Source organism: Dromiciops gliroides, chromosome 4 (assembly GCF_019393635.1).
Source record: "Dromiciops gliroides isolate mDroGli1 chromosome 4, mDroGli1.pri, whole genome shotgun sequence".
NCBI classification, from domain to species: domain Eukaryota; kingdom Metazoa; phylum Chordata; class Mammalia; order Microbiotheria; family Microbiotheriidae; genus Dromiciops; species Dromiciops gliroides.
Window position 1 is genome coordinate 8,740,473 of NC_057864.1, and position 24,649 is coordinate 8,765,121.

At 39.6% G+C, this 24,649-nt stretch overlaps 1 protein-coding gene across 1 annotated transcript in view; it reads right to left on the minus strand.

Annotated features, from left to right (window-relative positions):
* The window catches only part of LRRC7 (leucine rich repeat containing 7), a 574,557-nt gene that overhangs the window by 70,805 nt on the left and 479,103 nt on the right, over positions 1-24,649 (minus strand). Inside the window, 17 exon segments of the mRNA XM_044002921.1 lie at positions 1,322-1,410; positions 1,413-1,544; positions 1,547-1,636; positions 1,639-1,725; positions 1,728-1,874; positions 1,877-1,931; positions 1,934-2,033; positions 2,035-2,713; positions 2,716-2,868; positions 2,871-2,951; positions 2,954-2,997; positions 8,167-8,347; positions 8,564-8,675; positions 10,032-10,232; positions 14,774-15,007; positions 17,364-17,488; positions 19,925-20,024. Coding sequence (XP_043858856.1) covers positions 1,322-1,410; positions 1,413-1,544; positions 1,547-1,636; positions 1,639-1,725; positions 1,728-1,874; positions 1,877-1,931; positions 1,934-2,033; positions 2,035-2,713; positions 2,716-2,868; positions 2,871-2,951; positions 2,954-2,997; positions 8,167-8,347; positions 8,564-8,675; positions 10,032-10,232; positions 14,774-15,007; positions 17,364-17,488; positions 19,925-20,024 — 2,610 coding nt within the window.

Genomic DNA, 24,649 nt, shown 5'->3' on the forward strand with positions numbered 1-24,649 from the left:
TATCCTACTGACAGATTTAGCCTGAAGACCTCCCTTTAACATGAATGAGCATTCCTATTTGGATCAGATATTTTGATGAAATATTTAATAAGGCAAAGCTGATTCCCAAATTGAAAGAAAACGAATTCCCAAATGCTTATCTCCTCTTCCTGCCTTACACTTCATTTGTCATGTAACTATGACACAAATGTTACAAATAATATAAATAATGACTTTGAAAGAATTCACTCTGAAAACATGAAATCCCAAATTAAGGGACTCCATTGTAAAAACTTACTCTTCTAGCCTACAATCTAAAATAGAATAAGTGAAATACCCACCGTTTTCTAGGTTTAAGGAAAACAAGAGATCCTTTTTTTAAAAAAAAAATGAAAAAAGCAAACAAACAAATCCTTTATGTATCTTTAAGTAGAAAACAACTCAAGGAACCTATGCTGAAAATAAACAGCCACAAGCCCATGGAGTATATTGCATGACTCACTCACTTCATTAATTTCTAGAGAAGGAAAAATATTTCTTCTGGATAGATTTTAATTTCTAAGACAAAGAGATTCTCAGCAGTTCCAAAATAAAGCTGAATCTCTTCAACCACTCTATGAGGTACCTTTTGTTGTGGCTTCATACTCGACTGAATCTGGATGACTTTTCTCACTTATTTCTAATCTTCTCAAAGAATCATTATTTTTGTTGACTTAAAAAACCTGGATCTAAATATTTCCTACTATATAAAATAAACAACACAATTAAAAAAAAAGAAAAGAAACGTGTAGGGCGTTGAATCCTGACTTCTCCTGGTTCCTTCTGGGATGCTAATTGTTCATTATAAACAATAACTTAAGTAGTCCCATAGCTTTAACTAAGCACAAATTTGTCTACACAAGATGGCCTGGCATTTATACATAATTGGTCTTATTGAGAAAAGGGTGAATGAAGTCATTCCTATTCATAGGTGTAATGACACGCTTTGGGCCTATTAGGGCACCCTTTTTTGAGCCTGGAACAGGCATTTTACTCCAGTGGCCTAAAATCCACAACGCTTCAAAATAGAATGCCAGAATCATTGACTTCTCCCCTCCCCCCCCAAACAACAGGCCTAAGGCCAAATTTAGAAATCACTACCCCATAGGACTGACTCTAACAGGTTATTTAAAAAATGCCATTGGTAACCTTTTGCAGTCATCTTCCGATTAATGCAAACACAAAGCAGATTTCAATCACCACTATTCAGTCGTGTAGTTCATGCTTTACTGCAAGTACTGAAAAAATATGAAAATGTAAACTAAGGCATTGATGATATTCTTACAGAGAAATGCCAACATACCCTGTCTAACCTTCTAGCTTCTATATGTCTAAGCAGCTGTTGTTCCTCCCAATCTGCAGGCATTTTCCCACAGCTCTCCTCTCCTTCCCAGGAGTGGGCCTTGTCTTTAAATCACTGTTATCTGACGGCTTGTCACCATAGTTACCCAAGTTATAGTCAGACGGTATCTTTTCCAAAAGAGCTGCCATTGTAGGCCTAGCTGAAACTGGTCTGGTTTGGGAGGCCCATAACTCTCTGTACTGTAGCTTCTTGCAGACAATGGCCGCCTTTGGGTAAGGTTTTTAACTGGAAAACTTCCCGCCTGGGCTTTCACGTCTGATATGAAGGATGTTCGTCTTCATACCTGCCATTCCTTTTGAGGGGAACTGGGATCAGATACTGAGGCGCTGCTTGGCGGTCCAGGCTCCTCTATACGGAGGCCTGCCATACCTATCACTGGGGGCACTTCGTGCGGCTCACTGACCCCTTCTGAACATGGCCATTTCTGCGGAGCTCGCCAGAGAGTCGGCTCTTCTGAGGAATCCAGCCCTGGAACCCTGGCTGGCCAACTGGCATTAACGATGGCCTCCTCATTGACGGAGGGCTGAGAGAAGGAGAAACATGTGCTCCACAGGGGGGGTAGCCTCTGTAGGCTCTCGGACTGACCAGATCCTTGGCGAGAGTTTGACCAGGCTGTGCCAGATACTCAGGGTTCTGCTGGAAAGGGGCGGCATCCTCTTTCTGCTTTCACCTCGACTGCTCCTTGCGGGTTGAAGCTTTGGTCAAACTGATAGACTTTCTTGGTCACAGAGGGCTTCTGCGGCAGCTGCCCCTTACTGCTGCCGTAAGTCAACATCTCGTCATCCAGCATGGGCACCGACTGACTCCGAGACATGCTGGACATGCCGTGCTCGGGCACCATGATCTTATCTGGCCTTTCGTGGCTTCCTAAGTGATCGTTACCAGATGCATAGTTTTCTAATGGTATGTTATAAACTTTGTACGTACCGATGTCTATCTCCTCAATACTTTGTGACTTTTTAAATTTATTGGACTTGATATCTTTCATCAGTGGGGAAAGCCTCTCTGTGCTCTTGCTAATTGCAATCACCCCTTTGGAAGGCTCTGGGAGGCAGTGAATATGAGAAAAGACATTACTGAGACTCCTGTTTGCATTGGAATCCTGGTACTCCCAGGGGACTCCGGAAGAGAAAGGACTCGCTATTTCTGCTGGTTCTTTTATATGGTCTTTCCTTTCTGGCAAAGGGCTTGTAGTGGGGGTGGTCTCCAATTTAGAAGGAAAAGCTGTCCTGTCTTCAAAAGGACTGGGGGTTCGGGTCCAATTCTGCCAAGGATTGGAAGGAGGCACTTCTGATTCAGGTGTGTGTCTATGGGTAGACTGCTCAAGTTCCAGGGAATGCCAACTATCCTGTCTTGTCTAATCAAAGGCCGACGCCCATGAGCAGATGTGCTTCTAGATTTAGAACTTAACAGAGGGTTACTGTTGGCATTCTCTGCTGCGTTCTCCTCAGCAACAAATCCCGTGTTATCATAATGGGAGCCATCATCCAGTGATCGGCAAACGTTTCACTCATCGGACGCCTTTCAGGACGTGGGGGCAAATTCCCTGGTGGCACAGGCTCACGCTGCTGAGTAATGGCTTTGAGTCAATAGGCTGTGGAAAAGACTGCGTAATCCTGTAAGAGAGACAAAAAGAAGTCTTATAATTGGTCTTTGCCAGTGAATACACAAGCAGTAGAAAATGCCATTATACTGTATATAGTTAGTTGGCCATTCACCCAGGACAGGTGTAGAGATAGTACTGATCAACTATGAAAGTCGAAAGAACTTCTCTCAAATGATCTTGATTCATCTAATGAATTGGTATAAACTCTGGGTAACCTCTATGCAGAACCAAGGTACTCAGAGCTCTGAGCAAACACATGTGCTAAACACTCTGGCCGGACATAATAGGCACATATTTGGCCATATTTTCCAAGGATGAAAATCATATCCTGGAAAATAATCTGCAATGTTCCTTTTGGGTTAATAAAATGCTTCCAATAATACAGGTCATCCCAGTGATCCCAAATTACCAAAACATTATCTGAAGGGACCTAATTTACTCTCAGCAAAGTATATACCCCCACCCCCACACATACATATGCATATATATACATGATGTGTGTATTATAGAATAAGGTATGTATTTCTAAGCATTTTGTGAGCTGTGTAATGTATACATATATGTGTATATACATAAGTGTATATGTACATATACACATATGTGTGTATATACAGACACATATCCCTTCTTCCTGGATCACTGCCTTGTCGTGGCAAAGAAATGAAACTATGAGCTAAGCTGCGCATAGTTGTCCAAGATGAACAGGTCATAGTGGAAGGTTCTGACAAAAGGTGATCTACTATAGAAGCAAATGGCTAGCTGCTCCACTATCTTTGCTAAGAAAACCCCATGGACAAGTCACTTAAGCTCTGATTGCCTAACAAGATGGATCCACTGCAGAAGGAAATGGCAAACCTATGTAAGGGGCTAAAATTCTAGCTATGCTATCTAAAATCTAATGAGTGGTCGCCAATAAAATGATAAAAGAGATGACATCAGAAGATGGTTGGGGGGCAGCTAGGTGGAACAGTGGATAGAGCACTGGCCCTGGAGTCAGGAGTACCTGAGTTCAAATCCAGCCTCAGACACTTAACACTTACTAGCTGTGTGACCCTGGGCAAGTCACTTAACCCCAATTGCCTCACTAAAAAAAAATAAAAAAGAAGATGGTTGGAAGGTGTCCAGTAGGCTACTGAGGAAGAGTGGAAGATAATTACAAGTGGCTCCAGTGCCAATGAAGTGGCTGGGCCAAAGTTGAAAAAAAGCTCAGCTGCAGACATATGAGGTGATGCTACAAAGATCAATATTGCACAGGAACCTGGAATGGAAGCTCTTTAATCCATGTGAGCTGGATGTGGTCCAACAAGAGATGGAAAGATCAAACACGGACATCCTGGGTGTCCATGAACTTGCATGGATGGGAATGGGTGAATTGAATCCAGGTGATCATTATATCTACTACTATGGGTAAGAATCCCTTAGGAGGAATCAAGCAGCCTTCATAGTCAATAAAAGGGTGAGAAAAGTGATATCCGTGTACACTCTCAAGAATGACAGAATGAGATCTTTTTTAATCCAAGACAAACCATCCAACATCACCATATACAAGTCCATGTTTCAGCTCCTGATGTGGAAGAGGCCAGATTAGTTCTATGAAGATCTACAACATCTTCTAGTAATAACTCCCCCAATGAGATGCTATAGTCATCATGGGGACGAGAATGCTAAAGCAGGAAATGAAAAGATAATGGGCATAACAGGCAAGTTTGGCCTTGGGATATAAAGGGCGGAGACTAAGAGAGTTTTGCCAAGATAACTCATTGCTCATGGCAAACACTCTTTTTCAACAACACAAAAGGCAATTCTGCACATGGACATCAGCCGATGGCCAACACTGAAATCAGATTGGTTCTCGACTTTGCAGACAAAGGTGCAGAAGCTCTATATAATCAGTTCAAACAAGACCTGGAGATGACTATGGCTCAGAGGATCATGAGCTTCTTAATGCAAAATCCAGACTTAAATTGAAGAAAGCAAGAAAAGCCACCAGATTGTATAGTTATGAACTAAATAATATCCTTTGTGAAGATGAGGCAGTTGGTTGGCCAGTGGATACAACACTGGGCTTGTGGTCAAGAAGCCCTGAATTCAAATCCAGCCTCAGATACTTCCTAGCTGTGTAACTCTGGGCAAGTCACTTAAGCTCTGATCGCCTAACAAGATGGATCCACTGGAGAAGGAAATGGCAAACCACTTCAGTATCTTTGCAAAGACGTGACTGAAATGACTGAAGCAAAACAACAATGAATAGGAGTAATGAATACATTTAAGGAATTAGATCTGTTAGATAGAGTGCCTGAACAACTACAGAGAGAGGTTCGAGTTATTGCACAGGAGGCAGCAACAAAAACCATTCTGAAGATAAAGAGAAAAAAAGAGAAATCTTAACATTATCAATAACCACGATGATATGGGTTACCATTCTAGACTCAGACATTCTGTAAAATGAAGTAAAGTGGGCCTTAGGAACTATTGCTAGCATAAGGTTAGTGGAGGTGACAGAATTCCAGCTGAGCTATTTAAAACCCTAAAAGGTGAAGATGTTAAAGTGCTGGACTCAGTATGCTGGCAAGTTTGGAAAATTCATAGGAATGAATGGAAAGATCAGTTGATGTATCAACCCTAAGGAAGGGCAATGCCAAAGAATGTTCAAATTGCCAAACAATTGCATTCATTTCACACGCCGGCAAGGTTATGCTTAAGGTTCTCTAAGCTCAGCTCCAGCAATGTGCCAACTGAGAATTATCATGAGAAGAGGCTGGTAAGGAACCAGAGACCAAGTGGCCAACACTTGCTGGATTTTGAAGAAAGCAAAGGAGTCCAGCAAACATCTACCTCTGCACCACTGACTACACTGGAGCCTTTGCCTGTGGGGTCACAACAAAATGTGGCAAGTCCTCCAAGAGAGGGGGATCATCTCACTTGTTTTCTGAGGAGACTCTACAGAGGTCAAGGAGCAACGGTTAGAACTGATCATGGAACAACTGTTCGCTTTGAGATTGGGAAGGAGTACAACAAGGCTATATGTCGTCACCTTGTTTATTTAACTGATATGTAGAGCACATCATGGGAAATGCCAGGCTGGATGAATCAAAAGCCAGAATTAATGTTGATGGAAGAAATATCAACGATCTCAGATATGGAGACAATGCTCCTCTCTTGGCAGAAAGTGAAGATGAATTAAGAAGTCTTTTGATGAGGGTAAAGGAGGAAAGTGCAAAAGCTGGCTTAAAGGTTAACATTAAAAAATCCCCAAACCTAAGATCTTGGCAATTGTTCCCATCAATGCCTGGCAAATAGCAGTAGAATAGATGAAAGCTGGGGCAGCTAGGTGGTGCAGTGGATAGAGCACTGGCCCTGGAGTCAGAAGGACCTGAGTTCAAATCTGGCCTCAGACACTTAACACTTACTTACTAGCTGTGTGACCCTGCGCAAGTCACTTAACCCAAATTGCCTCACCAAAAAAAAAAAGAATAAATGAAAGCAGTGTCAGATTTTATATTCTTGGCTCAAGAACACTGAAATTGGTGCTGCAGCCATGAAATTGTTTTATTTTTGTTTTTGTGGGGCACTGGGGGTTAAGTGACCTGCCTAGTGTCACACAGATAATGTCAAGTGTCTGAGGTAAAATTTGAACTCAGATCCTCCTGAATCCAGGGTCAGTGCTTTATCCACTGTGCCACCTAGCTGCCCCATGCAGCTATGAAATTAAAAGACACTTGTTCATTGGAAGGAAAGCTATGGCAAGTCTGGACAGCATCTTGAAAAACAGAGACATCACCTTGTTGATAAAAGTCTGTATAGTCAAAGCTATAGTTCTTCCAGTAGTAATGTATGACTGAGAGTTGGAATATAAGGAAACCTGAGTGTCACAAAATCAACACTTTCAAACTGTGGTGCTGGAGAGGACTTTTGAGAGTCCCTTGAACAGCAAGGAATTCAAATCAGTCAATACTTAAAGAAATGAATACAGACTATTCATTGGCAGGCCAAATACTGAAGCTGAAGTTTAACTACTTTGGCCACATAATAAGGAGACAGTTCTCATTGAAAAACACTCTGATGCTGGGAGAGATTGAAGGCAGAAAGAGAAGGGAATGGTAGAAGATGAGATGAATAGAGAGTGTCATGGAAGCAATGAACATAAGGTTGGATGGACTTCAGGAGATAGTGGGGGATAGAAGGGCCTGGGATATTATATCCCATGTAGTCCTGAACCACAATAATATATACATATACATATATTCACACACATATGTATATAAAGTTGGAGAGTCAGAAGAGACCTTCGAGGTAATTTGGTTCACATACACAATTTTACAGGCAAAGAAACTGAGGCACAGAGAGTTTAAATGGTTTGCCTAATAGCACACAGTTAGCAAGTGGCAGAGCTAGACATAGAACTCGGGTCATATTTCCAAACGCAGAATTTTTCCCATTATATTGCATCCGTTTCACTTTTAAACATTCAAAGCAGTTCCTTAACTGTTGATGAAGACAATGTCAACCATGGGAATATTATAACATCTGTGCAAAAATTTAATATGGGCTGCATTAACCCTGCTGACAATAATTTGTCCATTGTTCACAAAAGGAAAAAATACTAACAAAAGGGGCCACATCCAGAGAGACTCTGGGGCAGCACTGTGCTCCTCTGCTGGACCCTGCCCCTTCTGCCCTGAATAGCTGCTTCTTCTTGTGTCTTTACTTATTCATTTGTGATTGAGAGAGGTGGGCCAGATTCACTGGGGATAAGCTTTAGCTTAACTCTGGTGCCAGTCAGTGCTACAAAGTGATAGTTTTCAACATGGTTCACGAATGTGGAAGGCAAACAAGGTCCTTCTGCACCCTATTTCCATCATCTTCAGAGTGCCTTCACCTGTTGGGTTCTCCAGTGATTTGGCCTACTCAATCCAGGATGTTCTGTCTGCTATGTCCACTCATTTGCTAAAACTAATTCCTAAGGCACCTACTTTTTTTTGCAAGGCAATGGGATTAAGTGACTTGCCCAGGGTCACACAGCTAGTGTCAAGTGTCTGAGGTTGGATTAGAACTCAGGTCCTCCTGAATCCAGGGCCGGCGCTCTATCCACTGCGCCTCCTAGCTGCCCCCACCTACTTTTATTTAAATGACAAAAAATAGTCATTTGGGAATTCCAAAGAGGGGAGTGTGAACCCACCTGTTGCCCCACAGAGAATGATTTCCTGCATCTTTAGCTGTTGTCTGCAAAGACGCTGCTTTACCGCGGGCGCTCGATGATCCTGAGGAAGCCTGAGAAGGTGAGTAGTCTGAGTAAGTACCCGAGGAAACACTGTTATTCAGACACTGAGTTTTATCGACCTCAGACTCATCTGTTGATTCTGAAATTCAAGGTGGAAAAGTATCAGAGTTGTGGCTGTTTACAATTTAATGCTTCCCAGAACATCATGATCTGAAAACAAACACCGCATTCTACTCTCAGAAAACAAAATGTGAGAGAGATGTACATGAAGTACCATGAGAAACATGGCATTTGTACAGGGAAACCTGTACAAATATCCTGAGAGTTGTTTAGATGCCAGGTTTTTAAGTATTACCCTTTTTGTCTTTTGCTAGAAGAACAAGTTTGGGAGGGTATAGCGGAGCCTCGGCCAGTGAAGGGTGAAGTTCCCCAATCCTCATTTCACTGGCTGGATGAACAAAGGAATCCTGAGGGATGGGAAAATAAGAGAAAACCTATGAATAGACAGTGACCCAATGGCTGCCTTGGAAGCAGATAGGATGACACAGCTCAAGGGACCCTGGGAGAGGAGGGAAATAGACCTCCCCATAACCCTCGATTTCAGTAAGTACTAGAAGTTGTCTACATTAGATGGGCAAGCCCACATTCATTGGTCCAGTGGTCTTTATGAGTGATGACCATGTGCAGAGCACTTGGCAGGACACTGGAGAGGCTATAGAGAATGAGAAGGCATGCCCTCTAATGTTCTCTGCACAAGACCTCCAGCATAACCATCAAAAAGTACATGTGACATACCATTTAGAGGCATTTAGAGGGTGTTGTAAAACCTAGAAAGCATTTTACATCCATTAGGCACTGGAACCCCATGCCAACCCTGGGATGCTGGGTCCTAGAGGTGGTGGTGTTGTATGGAGGGTCACCAGATCAATGCAGATCAACTTCTTGATAATTTACAGCATTACAGAGAGCCTGGGGCACTGAGACTGGTCACACACAGGCCTTGAACCCATATCTTCCTGACTCCAGGGCTGCCTCTCCCACTTTACAGTCAAGAAAATTGAGGCTCCCATTCATTCAATGGCTAGCCCATGTCTTCTCAAACAGGAAACATCTGAGTCAGGATGTGAGCCTCGGTCTTCCTGACTCCAGCTACCACATCACCCTGCTTCTCTAAGATACATATCTGTATTTCCAATGGGTCTGGGGCTTATGACAGGCTGATAACATGGGACAGGTAGGTTTGCGCAGTGGAGAGAGTGTTGACTATGGAATCAAGAAGACTTGAGCTCAAATCCTGCCTTCAAAGGGGCAAAGGGAGCAATTACTTCTCTTTCAGTATTCTGTTGTTAATGAAGTTTTACATGAAAGACTTGACCCAAATAAAAAAGTAATATGCCATCTGCTCTAATCCAAATGCTGAAGTCTGAAACATGTATAATAGCAACAGTCAAGAATCATTAATTTAGTTGGTTACAATAGAATGGTTTTCCTTCTAATGATTAATATAATGAATATTTTGTGTTAACTAAAACCATATCATTACAATAAGATAATTAGTGTTGGCTAGATCTTTCTGGGTAAGTAAACTATTCCTTGAGAAAAGTTTGGAAAATTTGGGTTTTCTATTAACTACTGGATTGAAAGGGGGCCATTCTGTGAAAAAGTACCACTCTTTTATTAAATATAAGACTCATGGTTGGATGAATTGTTAAAAATTCAGCTAATGTCCTTGAAGGAATTTACTTGCCCAGGAGTAGCTGTCACATTGCTTAGCATTCTCATAACTTATATCATACTAAAAATTGCTAATAACTTGGAAATACCTCAACTGCAATTTCCTTTGGGGCGACTGGCCACTTGTGTTCATACTTCTCTTTCACAGGTTGGTCCGTGTTGGCCGTTGGATTTGAATTCTCAACACGCACTCCATGGCTTGTCTTTCCCACCAGATTTTGAACAGATTTTACCATATTTTTCAAATCTTCTGGGTAGGGGGTAGGATATCGTTTTAGGTTTATCTCAACCTGCAAATTTATAATAAGAAATTTAATACAAGATATTGTTGGTATGCATTTGCACAAAACTTCCATAATAGCTAGTAAAAGTGCACATGAAGTCACAAGCATTATAGATATTGGAAAAACTGTTTTCTATGGAAGAGTGCTTATCATACTCCCCAGTTCTTTCATTCATGTGGTTTTTAGAGCCTAGTCTCTTCTCAGACCTACCTAGCAGATGTCTGAGAATCACAGCAATTAAACACTTGAAATATTGACAGAGCAGCTAAACTATTGAATCATTTTGCTATTAATCACTTAATATTTTGTACTTTGGGAGCTTTTTTCTTCCATCCATTCATTACTTATGGGCAGAAATACTGATGTTAATGGTACACATGCAGGAAAAGAGGGGAGACATCCACCCCTTCAATGAATTTCATGCAGTATTGTTATGTGTAAAAGAAAAAAAAATGAAAAGTAGAGAACATCTGGCGTCCTAATATGCATCAGAGAGATGTTAATGACCACATTACTTTGAAATGTACATCATTTCCAAAGTAGGAGGAGAGAGAAGCATTGTAAGGGTCACTTACATTTAGTTTCACCCAAGTCAAGTACAACATTTTAATGTGCTTGTTAGATCAGAGCTGAACCAGTCAAGAAAAATGGAGAAGCGAAGCCATCATCTAGCCAGAATGCTTTGGCTCCATTACATTTGGGCTTCAGCTCAATGGCATTAAATGGTCCTCTGACCAAAAAGACTGGCCTTACCACCACCTCCAGCTCTGCTTCCCTCTGCTGATCTAATGGAATGAACTCTATGTGGGCGACTATTCTGAACAGCTAATTTATGGAACAATGAGAAATCCCTTATAGAATAGCTTGCCGTTAGGTTACCTGTCACAATGTAGTTAGACTGAAACACACACATAGTCATCAGAACTGATTTAAAAATAATGAAGATGCAAATTGAATTGTGTAAGTCTGTCTTATCCTGTTAAAAAAAAGCAAGCTATCTAACAAAAAGAGTAATATCTGAACATGACAGCTTTGAGTTTTCAGCCAGATGCAGAAATTGTGAGTGTGTGTGTGTGTGTGTGTGTGTGTGTGTTTGAGTCAGTGAGTGTGTGTAAGTCAATAAAGTTCTTAAGAAGCAGGAAATTCTACTTGATGGTGATGATGCTAATGTATATGATATAAATCATTTTGCCATCCAAAAGGAACTGAACATTTCCAATTTCCCTAAAACGACAACAAAAGCAAACAAAACAAAACAAAAAACAAAACAAAACCCCTTTTTATTGCTCTGTCCAGATTATATTTCTAATAGGGGTAAAGGAAAGTAACCAATTGTTTAGAAAGTTGTTTAGAGATGTGCGATATATTTTGGAAGACAGGGAGACAACAATTTTTTTCTATCACATGAATAGATTAGAGTAGAATTCATAACATGAGAAACAATTGAGAAATATACTAAATCACAAGGGTTGTTGAAGTCTAGGCTTCAAAGAAAATAAGCTTTCTGAACTGTTTTAAATACTATAATAAAGGTGTTTTTTTAAAGATTAATTCCATACAGTGAATCTTAAATAAAAATGAGTATTTTTGCTAGAAAAATCCTGTGATACACATACTACTATATAAACTGCTATTGGAAATATTAATATACCATTTTTGTTTTATTTTAAATTATTTTATTGAACTATAGTCTTGTTTGACATCAGAAGTTTCAAGTAAAAAAACTAATCATTTCTAAAAGGGCAAACATTTTAATCCAGGAACTATGATTCCTGTCAATATATTATTTTTCTTAACATAGTGTTGATATGGCAAGTTATATTGAAACATGATATAAAATTATACATGTCACCATTTCTTTATCTGTAAAGTAATTTTAACATTCTCAGTTTCTATGGTACATCGAGGAAGCCAAGAAAAGAAGACATTTTGCTTTTTCAAGATCTAGTCGAAATACAATTTGTTATTCTTCGTCAAACCTGTTTGCTGTTGATAGGGCTACATGACAGTGTGTTTCTAACTGCATTCATAATACTTCCTGAACATTTTGTCAAGTGAATATATTTTGGTGACATACCCAATATTCAAGTGAATATACATTTATATAAGACAAATTTGGGTGCAGATATTTAACATGGAAAAGAATCTCCTTGCTTTAAGTTTATTAGAGGAGGCATGATGTTCTTACAGGAAAGTGCTGCGGGCATAGGGGTCAGGAGACCTGATTATTGGGTCTAGTTCTCCTCTTAACAAGAAGTGTCCCTTTAGGTAGGTCAAAAAGTCTTTGTGATTCAATTTCTTTAATGTAAATAGGGATCATAATACCAGTTTAATCTATCTCACAGGGTTGTTGTAAAAGGTACAAAATGAAACAATAGATGAGCCAGTCATTGAAAAGTTGGTTAAAGTAAAGTAAATTGATTTTAAATAATAAAATAAAGTAAGTTGATATTAACATTGGTTTTAAATTAAAAATGGATCTCCTTACTAGCTTTGTGACCTTGGGCAAGTCACTTAACCCTCACTGCTCCACACAAAAAAATAATGGATTCCTTTGGCAAAGCAAGATCCAAATTAATATGCTTTGCCATATGACCTTGGCTTTTTTTCTAATCTTATTTAGAGCTACTTGAAAGGAAATCTACTTCAGTGGCAGGGATAGACTAGTCAAATATATTTTGGTGATATGAGCAAATCACCAGTATAGGTATAACACACACATACACACAAATACAAATACACATAGTAGCATAGAAGACAAATCGGCAGTTTAGAATCTATTTTTTTTAGTTTAAAATAAATTGGGATTTGTTATTTTTTTCTGAATGTCAAAAGTGTGTGTCACAAGGTGGTATAATACCAACTTTTAAAAATTCTGTAAACAAATGTTTGATAATAGCTTAATGATTCTTTTACTGATTTTCTTTTTAAAAAATTTTTATTTTTTTTTCTTTTACTGGTTTTCAATATGTATTCCAAATGCTCCAGTGATGATAAGTTTATGATCAGAAACCATTATGTTAATATAATAACAATCTAAAATATATGATGTTTCTTTTTATTTTAAAATGTTTAGGACAATGTGTCTCTTATTCTGGTACATAATACAGAAAATTAAATTTGTTTAAATTTAGGTGACATATCTACTGACAATTACTTGATTATTGAAATGTATTAATCACTTACCCTATAGTATTTGTTCATGTAAAATACATTTTATTGAATAGAAAAACCTACTGAAATAGTCAGTTTATACAAAATAAGGAAATGTTTTATACTCTTTCTCTTTCATTTTTAAATCATTTGGAAAAATTATTTTGTTTAGGAATTATGGATTGAAATAGTAAATCTTTGGTTTGGAAATATCAAAATATTAGTTTTGAAGTTGTAATTTCTTAATGCAAAGGCATTTTATGGATATTAACAAGTCTAGAATTTAGAAATGGACAAATCTCCAGGTTTAAAATATAGACCCATCATTGTTTTTTTTAAAATGATGATTCTAATTTTATTTAACAGTAAAGACAACAGAAAGTCAAATTTCAGGAGAAAAATGACAGTTACTGTGCTGATCATTTCATTTTGAAATCTCTTATTCTGAGATGGACTTTTAAAAAAGAATTAAAGGAACTCTCTGAACACTTTAGAGGAAGAGAGACTCACTCTGCCTGACTTTGCAGAAGTGTTTTTGTCTAGCACATGGACTCATAGGACCATAGATTTGGGCCAGATGAACTTCTAAGCCACTCCCATTTTACATGTGAAGAAACTGTGGCTAAGAAAGATTCAATGATTTGTCCAAGGTCACACAGTTGAAAAAAGTCTGAGGCAGATTTGAACCTGATCCTTCTTGCCACCGAGCCATGCTTCCTCACAACTCAGTTCATTATGTGACATTAATACAATTAGTTAGTACTTTAAGTGATAATAAAGGCAATTTTAAAAGTCTGAGGCCATGATGGCAGGCTTATTATTTCATTAAAATGGTACTATTTATTGCAACTCCAAAGTAAATCAATGTCTTTGAACAAAATTCCATCTTAGCGCCAATGTCCCTTTCCTGTGAATTTTTATCCAAATGCAATGTCATTTTAAAAATGAAAGATTTAGATACTTTAGCAGTTCCCAAATGTTCATTTCCATGAACTTTAAATTGACCAGTTATCTAACTGTCACATCTGTCCAGTTGCTAATATTCTACCAATATTTTCATGCTTGGGATGGGAAAGTCCATCATTAACAACAAAAGCTACAGCCAAAAGTGGTCTGCCCAAGTCAAAAGCCACCCAGGGATCCCCCCTTGAGGTGCCCCAAATTGTTTTACCCTCCCCTTTAAGATTCCCCTTTCCCCCACCCCACCACAAATGCTGATAATTGCCAAGTATCCACAACACAATTCAATCTGGATCAAATACTGGCAATTAGAAAACAGGTAGGCAATCACCATTCCTTACAAAAACCATGCAGAACATACCCCATAGCCCACTGGCTCCAAGGCAGCCTCTATGGGGAGGGGGGAAACTCCTGCCCCGCACACCTAGGCCTACCTGTCTGCCACTTAGAGAGGGAAGAGTGGTGGAATTGGCTGCCACTGGCAATGGAGTGCACACGCTCCTGTCCTGCTGGAGGCCACTTAGACACCCCCATGCCAGCTGTGGGTCAGGGTCTTGGATCTGCTGATCACACCTGGCCCACGGTGTGCAGCAGTCGCCAGACAGTCTGGCAGGGTGGAGGGTAATCCCACGCTGGCCCCTTTCCCAGGGGGCATGGCAAGGGTGATCCTGTGGGAGAAGGAATCTCCATTTTCTGGGAGAAAGAGGAGCACTGTAGCAACACTTGCAGTTGGTTATCATTTCTCTACTCTTGTCTGAGTGCTTTTTTTGGTAATGCATTGAAACACTGTGAGCAAACTAGCTTTCTCTCGATTTTATCCAACACCAATACTACAGCAGGATGCTAATGGGTCATAAACTTGTCAGAAAATGCAGCAATCATGTTATGCTATACACAAAGTTAGGGAAGTACACATTAATTCATATGGAAGTTGATGGCATAGGTCAATAGTGGATGATTTTCCATTTTCTGAATTGGCATAAATCAAGAGATAAAATGGGTCCTGAATTTAATGCCCATGTAATGAACCAGAAAATTGAGATTAACCTTGTTTAAGATTTCAGTGTAACCCATTCATCATGCCTCCATGATGACTTATTTAGAAGAATGTTTGTATTCTAATTCATCCCAAAGACACTGGCGTTGGAAATATTTAAATCAGCCACGACTACGTAGATGGAAATTAAAAAAGAAACCAAACCAAACCAAACCAAACCAAACCAAACCAAACCATAACAACAATAAAAACCACGAAATAAACTCCAAAGTAAAAAGAAAAGCTAATGTGGAAGCAAAGAAAAGAAAGCAACCTAAACCCAAAGAATAAACCCCAAACTCTCTCCCCAATCCTCCGTCTCCCCCCATAATAACCCACTGCCTTCGGACAGGGACCCTGTTTTGGTCCCTCTCTTCTCCCCAACACTTAGTACAGTGCCTGGTGCATAGAGAGTGTATAACAAATGCCTGTGGATTGACTGATAAACCCCACAAACCAGACTGCTAAATGATGGTTTGAATGGACAGTCTTTGGGCATTGAAGCGACTCAGCTTTTGCTGTGATGCACATGCACCAGATCAGGTTCTGTACACTTTTCATGCCCTCTCAGATACCCTAAGGTTGTCAGTGAGAAGTGCCCAGAGTTCTGGAAATTCAATAAAGCAGGAAAATGCTTCAGAAGTCCAGGGCAGAGCACATTACCATTGGGTCTAAAATGGAAAATTCTGGGAGATCAGCACCTTCTTTATTTTGGGGGCTCTTACTAATGATAATCTTAAAAGCATAAATATTCAACTCAAGGCTGTTTTTTTTTTCTGGAAACAAATAAAAATCCTTCCAAGTTATTTTGAGCCTGTAATCACCAAGACACCAAGATATTTGTGCAAAATTCCCATAACAATTAAGGTTTTTTTCCTGTTGCTAGAAAAAAACCCCACATGCTACATCAATGAATGCTCAACTACCTTGCTGCCCTGTATGCAGAGAGCACCTTGATGTTCAAAAGAAAGGTCAGGAAATGAGTGGGGTCGAAGGAAAGGTGTAAAGCCAAGGGTGACCACAAAATTTGTAGGTGAGATGCATATTAAGTTACCTGCATAATTAGTCAACTAGAGTGAGAATTGTTAGTATCTATGATGGAAAAAGTACATAAATAATAAGAACAAAATTTAATGGGAGATCCAAGATGTTGCCATGATGATAGAAGACACTGAAACTTGACATTGACAAAAAGTGGAAATGTATTTACATTTTTGAATTCATCTAAGTTAAATGAATTGGAACTTACTCAAGGATATTTATTTAAATATCCTGTAAGGTTGACATTTTGAGGATATTTCAAACAACAAGAACATCAGTTACCAGCTTTAGCTACTCTTGTCCTTAATTATTTTGTATCGTCAGATTTAAATGTATTCCTGGTGTCCTCACCTATCCCAGTGACACTTGAATCCTTGACATTTTAATACTAAAGTTTAACATTGATTATATTTAGCCTCAGTTCAGTTTGTATGACACATTGCTTAGTAGGTAACAGAAAACCAAGGCTGTGGAAAAAAGACTAAAATAAACCTGTTGAGAGTTTATCTAATTTTTTTCATCATGCTGATTATTTCACTTAACGATAATCTCTACTTGGAATGATCTCTTGCTGGCTACCAGTTTGACAATCTCTCTCTCTCTCTCTCTCTCTCTCTCTCTCTCTCTCTCTCTCTCTCTCTCTCTCTCTCTCTCTCTCTCTCAGGCTATGACAACACTGGTACCTCAAGGATCCCTCAGTCAGAGCTGGGGCAGTATGAGTAGCAATCTCAACCGGATGGGCAGATTAAGAACTGGCAAGGTTCTTAATCTTTATGAAACGAGACCATGTTGCTATCTTTAAAAACAGTGAATGGGGAAACGTGAGGACCGCTTTTGTTATTAAATGTGTGCTAACCCTTGACTGCGTATATAAAATCAATGGAAAACTGGAAGTCCCCTAGAGGGTTGGGGAAAGGAGGCTGTGAAACAAGACATAGAAGGTTCACCTTAACTTTTCCAGCACTGTCCTCTTCTTCCTTTTTGTCTTCAAATTCAAAGGCAACAGTCATTCGTTGTTGTCGCTGCTCCTCCCACAGAGTAGGGTTAAAACTGTCGCTGTCTGACTGGAAATCTACAGTTATATTCCAAAGTATTATCAGAGTAAAAGTAGTTTTCTAATAGAGGATTATTAATAATCCTTAATTAATGCATCAAGCAAAAACTGTTGAAAGGTACTAAAAAAAACTGAAAAAGAAAAAGGGGCATCATCAACATTCCAGCTGCCAGATGGCTTTGTATTTAGCTTAAAATCAATTATCATCAATTTCCATTCATTCCAAACTGGCCTTGCTTCTAAGCCTCCTAGTATGGAGAGCTGGCTATGCAGAGGGTGGGATATGGAATCTTTTACATTAAAAAACACTGTAAACATATGGTTTCTTTTAGAAGAAGTCTCCTAGCATTTTAGCTACTGTTTCTGTAGAGGCAGCCCAGCAGGGATTTTTTTTTTTCTCTATCTGGGAGAAGGAATGGCAAGAGTCATTTGCACTTTCATACAGGGGTTCCAATTATTCTACTCAAGCCTGAAATTAAAAAAAACAATGTTAAATGACTTCTAAGTATTATATTGTCAGTAAAAGGCTGAGCAATGATGCTAATGTTGAAATGTTGAAACTCCAAATTATGACCTTGGTCAAACTCCTTTTTTGTCTTATAAGAAATTTGGAAAGGGTGTGTATCTGTCTATATATCTATTCTACTTGTGACCCAGAAAGCCCAAGGTGACTGGAGTTCAAGATCTTTAATTATATGCTAATTACCCTTATCTCCCCTGGCTTAAATATTTTTTTCCTTCCCATATGACAAAACATTGTTATTCTCTTAATGCCTCATCTCACATCAATAGGTCTATATCAAATCAAGGAGGGAAGGAGATGTTTAATTTAAATATCTGGTTCCAAGAAAGATTTTGTGACTGTCTTTTCAATTTTTTCTTGCAAGCTTCAAAGAGAAATCCTTTCACAGAATTTCCTGAAGGTTCCTTGAACATGGAAATGAAAAGAAGACTAGCTCTAGTACTACTACTCCTACTCCATAAGAAAGCATTTAGACCTTAATCTTCAAATAGCTATATAAATAAACACGGTTGTTTTTCTTTCAGAAGCTCAAGATTTCAAATACACTAAATATGGAGATATATTTTTCAAATTGATATGTTTCCTAAAAGCTAAAAATGCTTATAAAACCATATAAGAAACTGAAGGATTCATTTATATTTGTGAATTACAAATGAATTTTTTATTATAATTTAATCTTAAAACTAGGAAGATGGGCATACCTGTTACAGAAGGATCCATTTACAAGTTGTCCTAATTCAAGTAAAATTGGATTTAAAGAGGGTTACTTTTTGAAGCAGCACTCTGTATGTCTCCCTTTCTCACTCTCTCTTCTCTCTCCCTCTCCTCTTCCTGTTTCTTTCTGTCTCTCCCTTCCTCTCCTATCTCTCCCTCCCTCCCTTTCTCTCTTTTCCCTTCACCTTTCTGTCTGTCTCTCTGCCTCATTTTCCATTTTCCATCTCTTCCTCTTCTCTCCTTCCTTCCTTTTTTTCTCTCCCTCTCTTTCTCTCTGTCTCTCTGTCTGTCTCTCTCTCTTTCTCCCTCTCCCTCTCCTTGTCTCTCCCTCCCTCCCTCCCTCTCTCTTTCTCTCTCTCTCTCTTGGTTGGGAAGAACTTCACTTTCATTTCTTTTCACATTCCCACTAATCAGCACTTGGGACACAGCTGCCCATATCAGCACCCCCTAAAGAAGTGATCCATTTCTTTGAAAACGTGAAGAATCAATAGGATTAAGGAACTCCTTTTCCAGCACTTACACTTGCCCTTTAATCCCATTGATTCTTAACCTAAATATCCAAAAATGCTTAGCAACATTTCCTAGATCAAATGCTTTACCTTGGGAAAGACAAGATTGGAATAACTTTTTTGTCAAATGTCTTTTGGGGGTTAATATCTAAGGGCACCTGATGTCATGAGTTCATGAGACATGTTGTTTGTGCTTGTCGAACTAGGCAACCCAAGGTTGGTAACAGCTCTTTGAGAACTTGAGTTCATTCTGCTCTCCAAACACTGACCTTGTATCATTTACTTAACTGGGTACCTGTTAAAATACCCTGGGAAACAAATGCTAGAACTTTCCTTAATTGACCACCTCCTGGATATACTATTTCTTCAGTCAGGAAGTTCCTTAAATTCAATCGGTCATTTCTATTTAACAAGGAAGGGAAGTGGTTTTTTTAGAATGCTTCTGAAGAGTTTCCTTTGGGCATAATGATTAGGTTGGAGAAAAAACAAAGGTAGTCCCCCCCAAAACCCCCAAATTGTTTTTATATACATCTATTCAATTTTTTGAAGTTTATGACTTTTATATTATCAACATATCCATAACCTTACCTATCCACAGATGTCACTGTCCAGCGTTCAAAGCTAAAACAATCCTTTTATATAATAAAAAAAATTATTACATTTTTTTTTGATTTGGGTTTTTAGAAGATATTTCTGATGGTGATTTACCTTCATCACCGCGAGGTTGCTGAGGAAACATGTAGTTAGTCAAAACTCTTTGTTTTGTTTCTGGGTGAGCTTCGGTTTGTAAAGGGATAAGGGCCTTTGACTGAAAATAAAGGAAAAATGAAACAGCATTAGAAAGACAAAAATGTATATGTGTATAACTGAATAAATATATTTAAAAAAAATGATACCAGGAGCAGCTAGATGGCGCAGTGGACAGAGCACCAGCCCTGGAGTCAGGAGTACCTGAGTTCAAATCCGGCCTCAGACACTTAACACTTACTAGCTGTATGACCCTGAGCAAGTCACTTAACCCCAACTGCCTCACTAAAAAAAAAAAGATACCAAATAAAAGCCTTGCATTCCTCCTCTTTCAAGGTCCTGAATGAACAACTGAACATAAGTATTGGTCAAGTGGGGGGGAGCGGGAAGTCATATACGAGAGTTTATGTGATGCAGATGAAGACCGTTGCTGAGATATATTTCCAAGATCTTAGGATTCCAAATTGAATGACAGTGAAGGTTATTATTCAAATTAGAAAAACATTCTTTAGTCCAAAATTGCTCTTGTTTGGTACCTCATCAATGTTTGGAGAAAACTCTGGCCTCCTAAAGGCTAGGTCAATGGCAGGCCCTACCAAGGTGGAGAGTTCTGACGATGAACTAGATTCTATCCTCTGATGAGCAACTTGGCTAAGCTCAGAGATGTTCATCATAAGATGTCTTCAGGATGATAATTTTTTGTTCATGGCAACCCTCAGGAGATCATAAATATTGGAGAAGGCAGAAGTGATATATACATAGACAAAATCACAGAACCTTAAAGTACTGAAGACAGAACAAAGTTCAGTTTTGTTGATGAGTATCACTAAAGCTGTGTTGTGTTGGGGAATCTCCAAACTTAATTATTTGTTTCTTTTATTAAGGAAAAATAAACTTTAGCTATAATGTATATACCTGAGTGCCCATTAATTGTCAATGATGTTTCCTAGTGATACAGATGCTAGCTAACATATCAAGAGCTTTAAAATTTCCAGCATATTTACATATATTATCTCATCTGTGATCAAACAACATAATAAAGCTATTACCAAATCCGTGAAATGCAGAGAAGTTCAAAGATTTTAAGTGATTTAAAATGCCATCAAGAGTAGTTACTTTGAACTGTTGCTTTATAATACAAATAAAAGATACATTTATTGACCAAGTAGTATGAAGTCTTACACATATATCTGCACTTGGCACAGTGTTGCTTAAGAAATGTTTTCTTAATTGAAATGGATTGAAAATATCAAGTCTGATTATATCATGTTTTAGCCCAAATTCAACACCTCCATTAATTTTTTTTTAGTGAGTCAATTGGGGTTAAGTGACTTGGCCAGGGTCACACAGCTAGTAAGTGTTAAGTGTCTGAGGCCGGATTTGAACTCAGGCACTCTTGACTCCAGGGCTGGTGTTTTATTCACTGTACCACCTAGCTGCCCCCACCTCCACAAATTTTTAAAGTTGATTTATTAAATTCTTTCAAAAAACTTCTGTTGGATATAATTTAAGCAAATTTATATAATGCTACAAATATATGTCTGAAATATTTGGATTAAATATTTTGAAAACCTATTCACTGGATGGCATTTGTCTGTATATTGGATTCCATATGGAAATGTCAGCAGTTTCAGCACCATCATTTTTTAGGAGAGTGTCTAGATAAGGGTGTCCAGGATGGCACAGGACCACAAGAGCACGTTGTATGAGCATCTTTTCTAGAGAAGAAAAGTCTTAGTATACGGCATGACACAATTGTTTGGTATAACAGGGGACTAGTGAGCATTCACGACTTGCTCAGCTGATACAATACCCTATTTGGAAGAGGTTGGGGAGCCTGCTTCCAGAAAGCCATGATGATGTATAATGGAAGGGCCCTGCACCCCAATTTGGAGTGGCTGGTGTGATCTGCTAGCCATATGGTAAAGAGGACAATTGATGGGCAGCCTAGCCAGAAGTGGGGGGCATGCAAAAACCACTAAGTTGACAAAATGAGATGTCCTCATTCCTTCTTGGTTGTGTTCACATGGAGAGATCAGGATGAAGGCCTAGGTGGGTAGCAAGACTCGGGCCTATTACTTCTCACCGAGGAGGTAGACTGGGTTCATCAGAGTGTGGCCCTGTTGTTGCTTCTTTCTCTGTTGTGTCTATTCTTCCTACCTTTGTGTGAAGGTGGGTTATGACAGCTACTGCTTGATTAGCTTTGAAAGGTCAGAATGGCAAGCCATCAAAGGTATAGGGGCGAGAGATTTGTGGGAAGCTAGATTGTGAGGAGAGAAGTCCCAAGTGACCTATGTGACTCAACATGGATGAAACCCTGTCAAGAGGGAACTACAGAGATTTATACATGGCTTATGATAAATTCAGAAGCGAATTTTATGGGAACAAATGCTTTGTAGAAACTACCTTATGTTTGAGCCTATTCCCTGCAGGAACTGAGGAGGTAACAGTGTGTAGGGGGAATAATTTGTAACTCTAGTCTTGTATAAGTAAGACCATCCTATATACAAAATATCCCTCTGAAAAAGCTAATCAATGTAAGCTGGGTAAAAGAGACAGATGCACTAGTCATAACCAGTTAACAATGAATGGATGAATCAAGCATCGATTAAGTTCTTACTTTGTACAAAGCACTGGGAATACAAACAGAAAACTGAGACAGGCCCTGCTGGCCTGGAGCTCCATTCTAATGGGGGAGACAGAGCCATGAAAGGTCTCAGCGGCGAGTTATGTGGGAAGGTCCCAGATGATTGTGTCTCTTCTTCAACGCCATTTCCACGTTGTGTCAATTCCTGATGAGCCACTTGATGGCCAGGGACTGTCCTTTCTGGGTCGTTATTCACTGTGGCTGGAGCACCTGCAGAAGGTCTGGGCTATATCTCTATAGGCGCTGCCTCTCAAGACGGTGGCCAGAAGGCTGGCTATCCTGAAGGGGCTTGGGGTCAGGGTCCTGTGCTGTCCCCACTGGGATCTGAGGGAAGATGGTGGTCAAGGTTTTGGTGGTGGTGGTTTTGAGCACACATTGTGGTGGGGCTTGAGCTGACAGCATTAGAGGAAAATCACCCCACCTCTTCCAGGATACCCTTAGAACTCTTAGGGATATATATATATATTTTTTGGTGAGGCAATTGGGGTTAAGTGACTTGCCCAGGGTCACACAGCTAGTAAGTGTTAAGTGTCTGAGGCTGGATTTGAACTCAGGTCCTCCTGACTCCAGGGCCAGTGCTCTATCCACTGCGCCACCTAGCTGCCCCTTAGGGACAGATTTTGCCAGCCCAGTTCTGGCTCTGGACCTGCCACTGTGCTTCTATGTTAGGAGAATGAATGCAGGCTTTCACTACACAAGTCATTGATGGTCCTTTGTGTGGAAAAGGGATTAGGCTTGATCTGCTTGGCTGATCAAGGGAAGAAGTGGGTGGCAGTGGCAGAGAGTCTGAATTAGTATCGGTGAAAGGAAAAACTTCCAAAGAATTAGGGTAATGCAGAAGCAGGAAGGGCCACCCAAGGAAGAACTTCCCATTTTGGGATTTTCCTCGTTGTTTGGAAAATCTTAGAAGTTGCTTGAAGAACTTTAAGCAATGAGGCAGAGGGTATGTGAGTTGGCAATAATAATAACAGTACAAATATAGTCATTTATTCACCAATTAAGGCTGGCAAAGCACTTTCCAGACAATCCTTCTGACTATGCCATGAGGCAGCTCTCTAGGGCTGATAGTTTCCACTTTACAGAAGGGACTCAGGGGGTAACATAACCTCCCCTAGAAGCACACCCCCAGTAAGTTCCAAGGGCATAATTTGAACCCAGTGCTCTTCTAATTCCACATCCATAATTATTACCATTGCAACCACAAGTCTATGATTCTGATTGTAAATTGTCCAGGTGGGTTTGAGTACCAAAATCATGGAGGAAAGCAATATGTCATCCAGCTGAGAAGGTGGGGCAGTGCACCCCATTGTAGAGGGCAAGCAGAGGAGTCTGTTAGATGATGGATAACCAAAGAAGAGTTTTGAGCAAAGGAATGACATGAGTATGTCTATACACAAGAAAAATTAGTACCTATTGTGTGCAAGGGTAATGTGCTATGAACTAGGAATATAAAAACAGAAAAAGGAAACAATTTCTACTCTAAAGTAGCTTACATTCCATTGAGGGTTGGGTACAACAGGTACACATAGACATAAGTAGTGAATCAATAGAAGGTAGTTAAGTAATAGGTTATTAGGGAGGGAGGACATTGGAAGTTGATGGGATCAAGGAAGGCTTTGGGTGGAAGGTGGCACTTGAACTACGTCTTTTTTGCGGGGCAATATTGGAGGGTTAAGTGACTTGCCCAGGGTCACATAGCTAGTAAGTGTCAAGTGTCAGGTGTCTGAGGCTGGATTTGAACTCAGGTCCTCCCGAATTCAGGGCCAGTGCTTTATCCATTGTGTCACCTAGCTGCCCCCTTGAACTATGTCTTAAAGAAATGGATTTTCAGAGGTGCAGTGAGGAAGAAATGAATTCCAGTTAGGGGAGATGGCCAGGTGAAAGATATAAAGAATGGAAATGAAATACTATGTATGAAGGACAGAGAGAAGGTCAGTTTGGTTAGGCTGCAGAGGACAGAGGCAGAGTAGTCTATAAGAAATTCAGAGAGGCAGGGCAAGGTCCAGTTGCAGAGGGCTTTCAAAGTCAAACAGGAATAT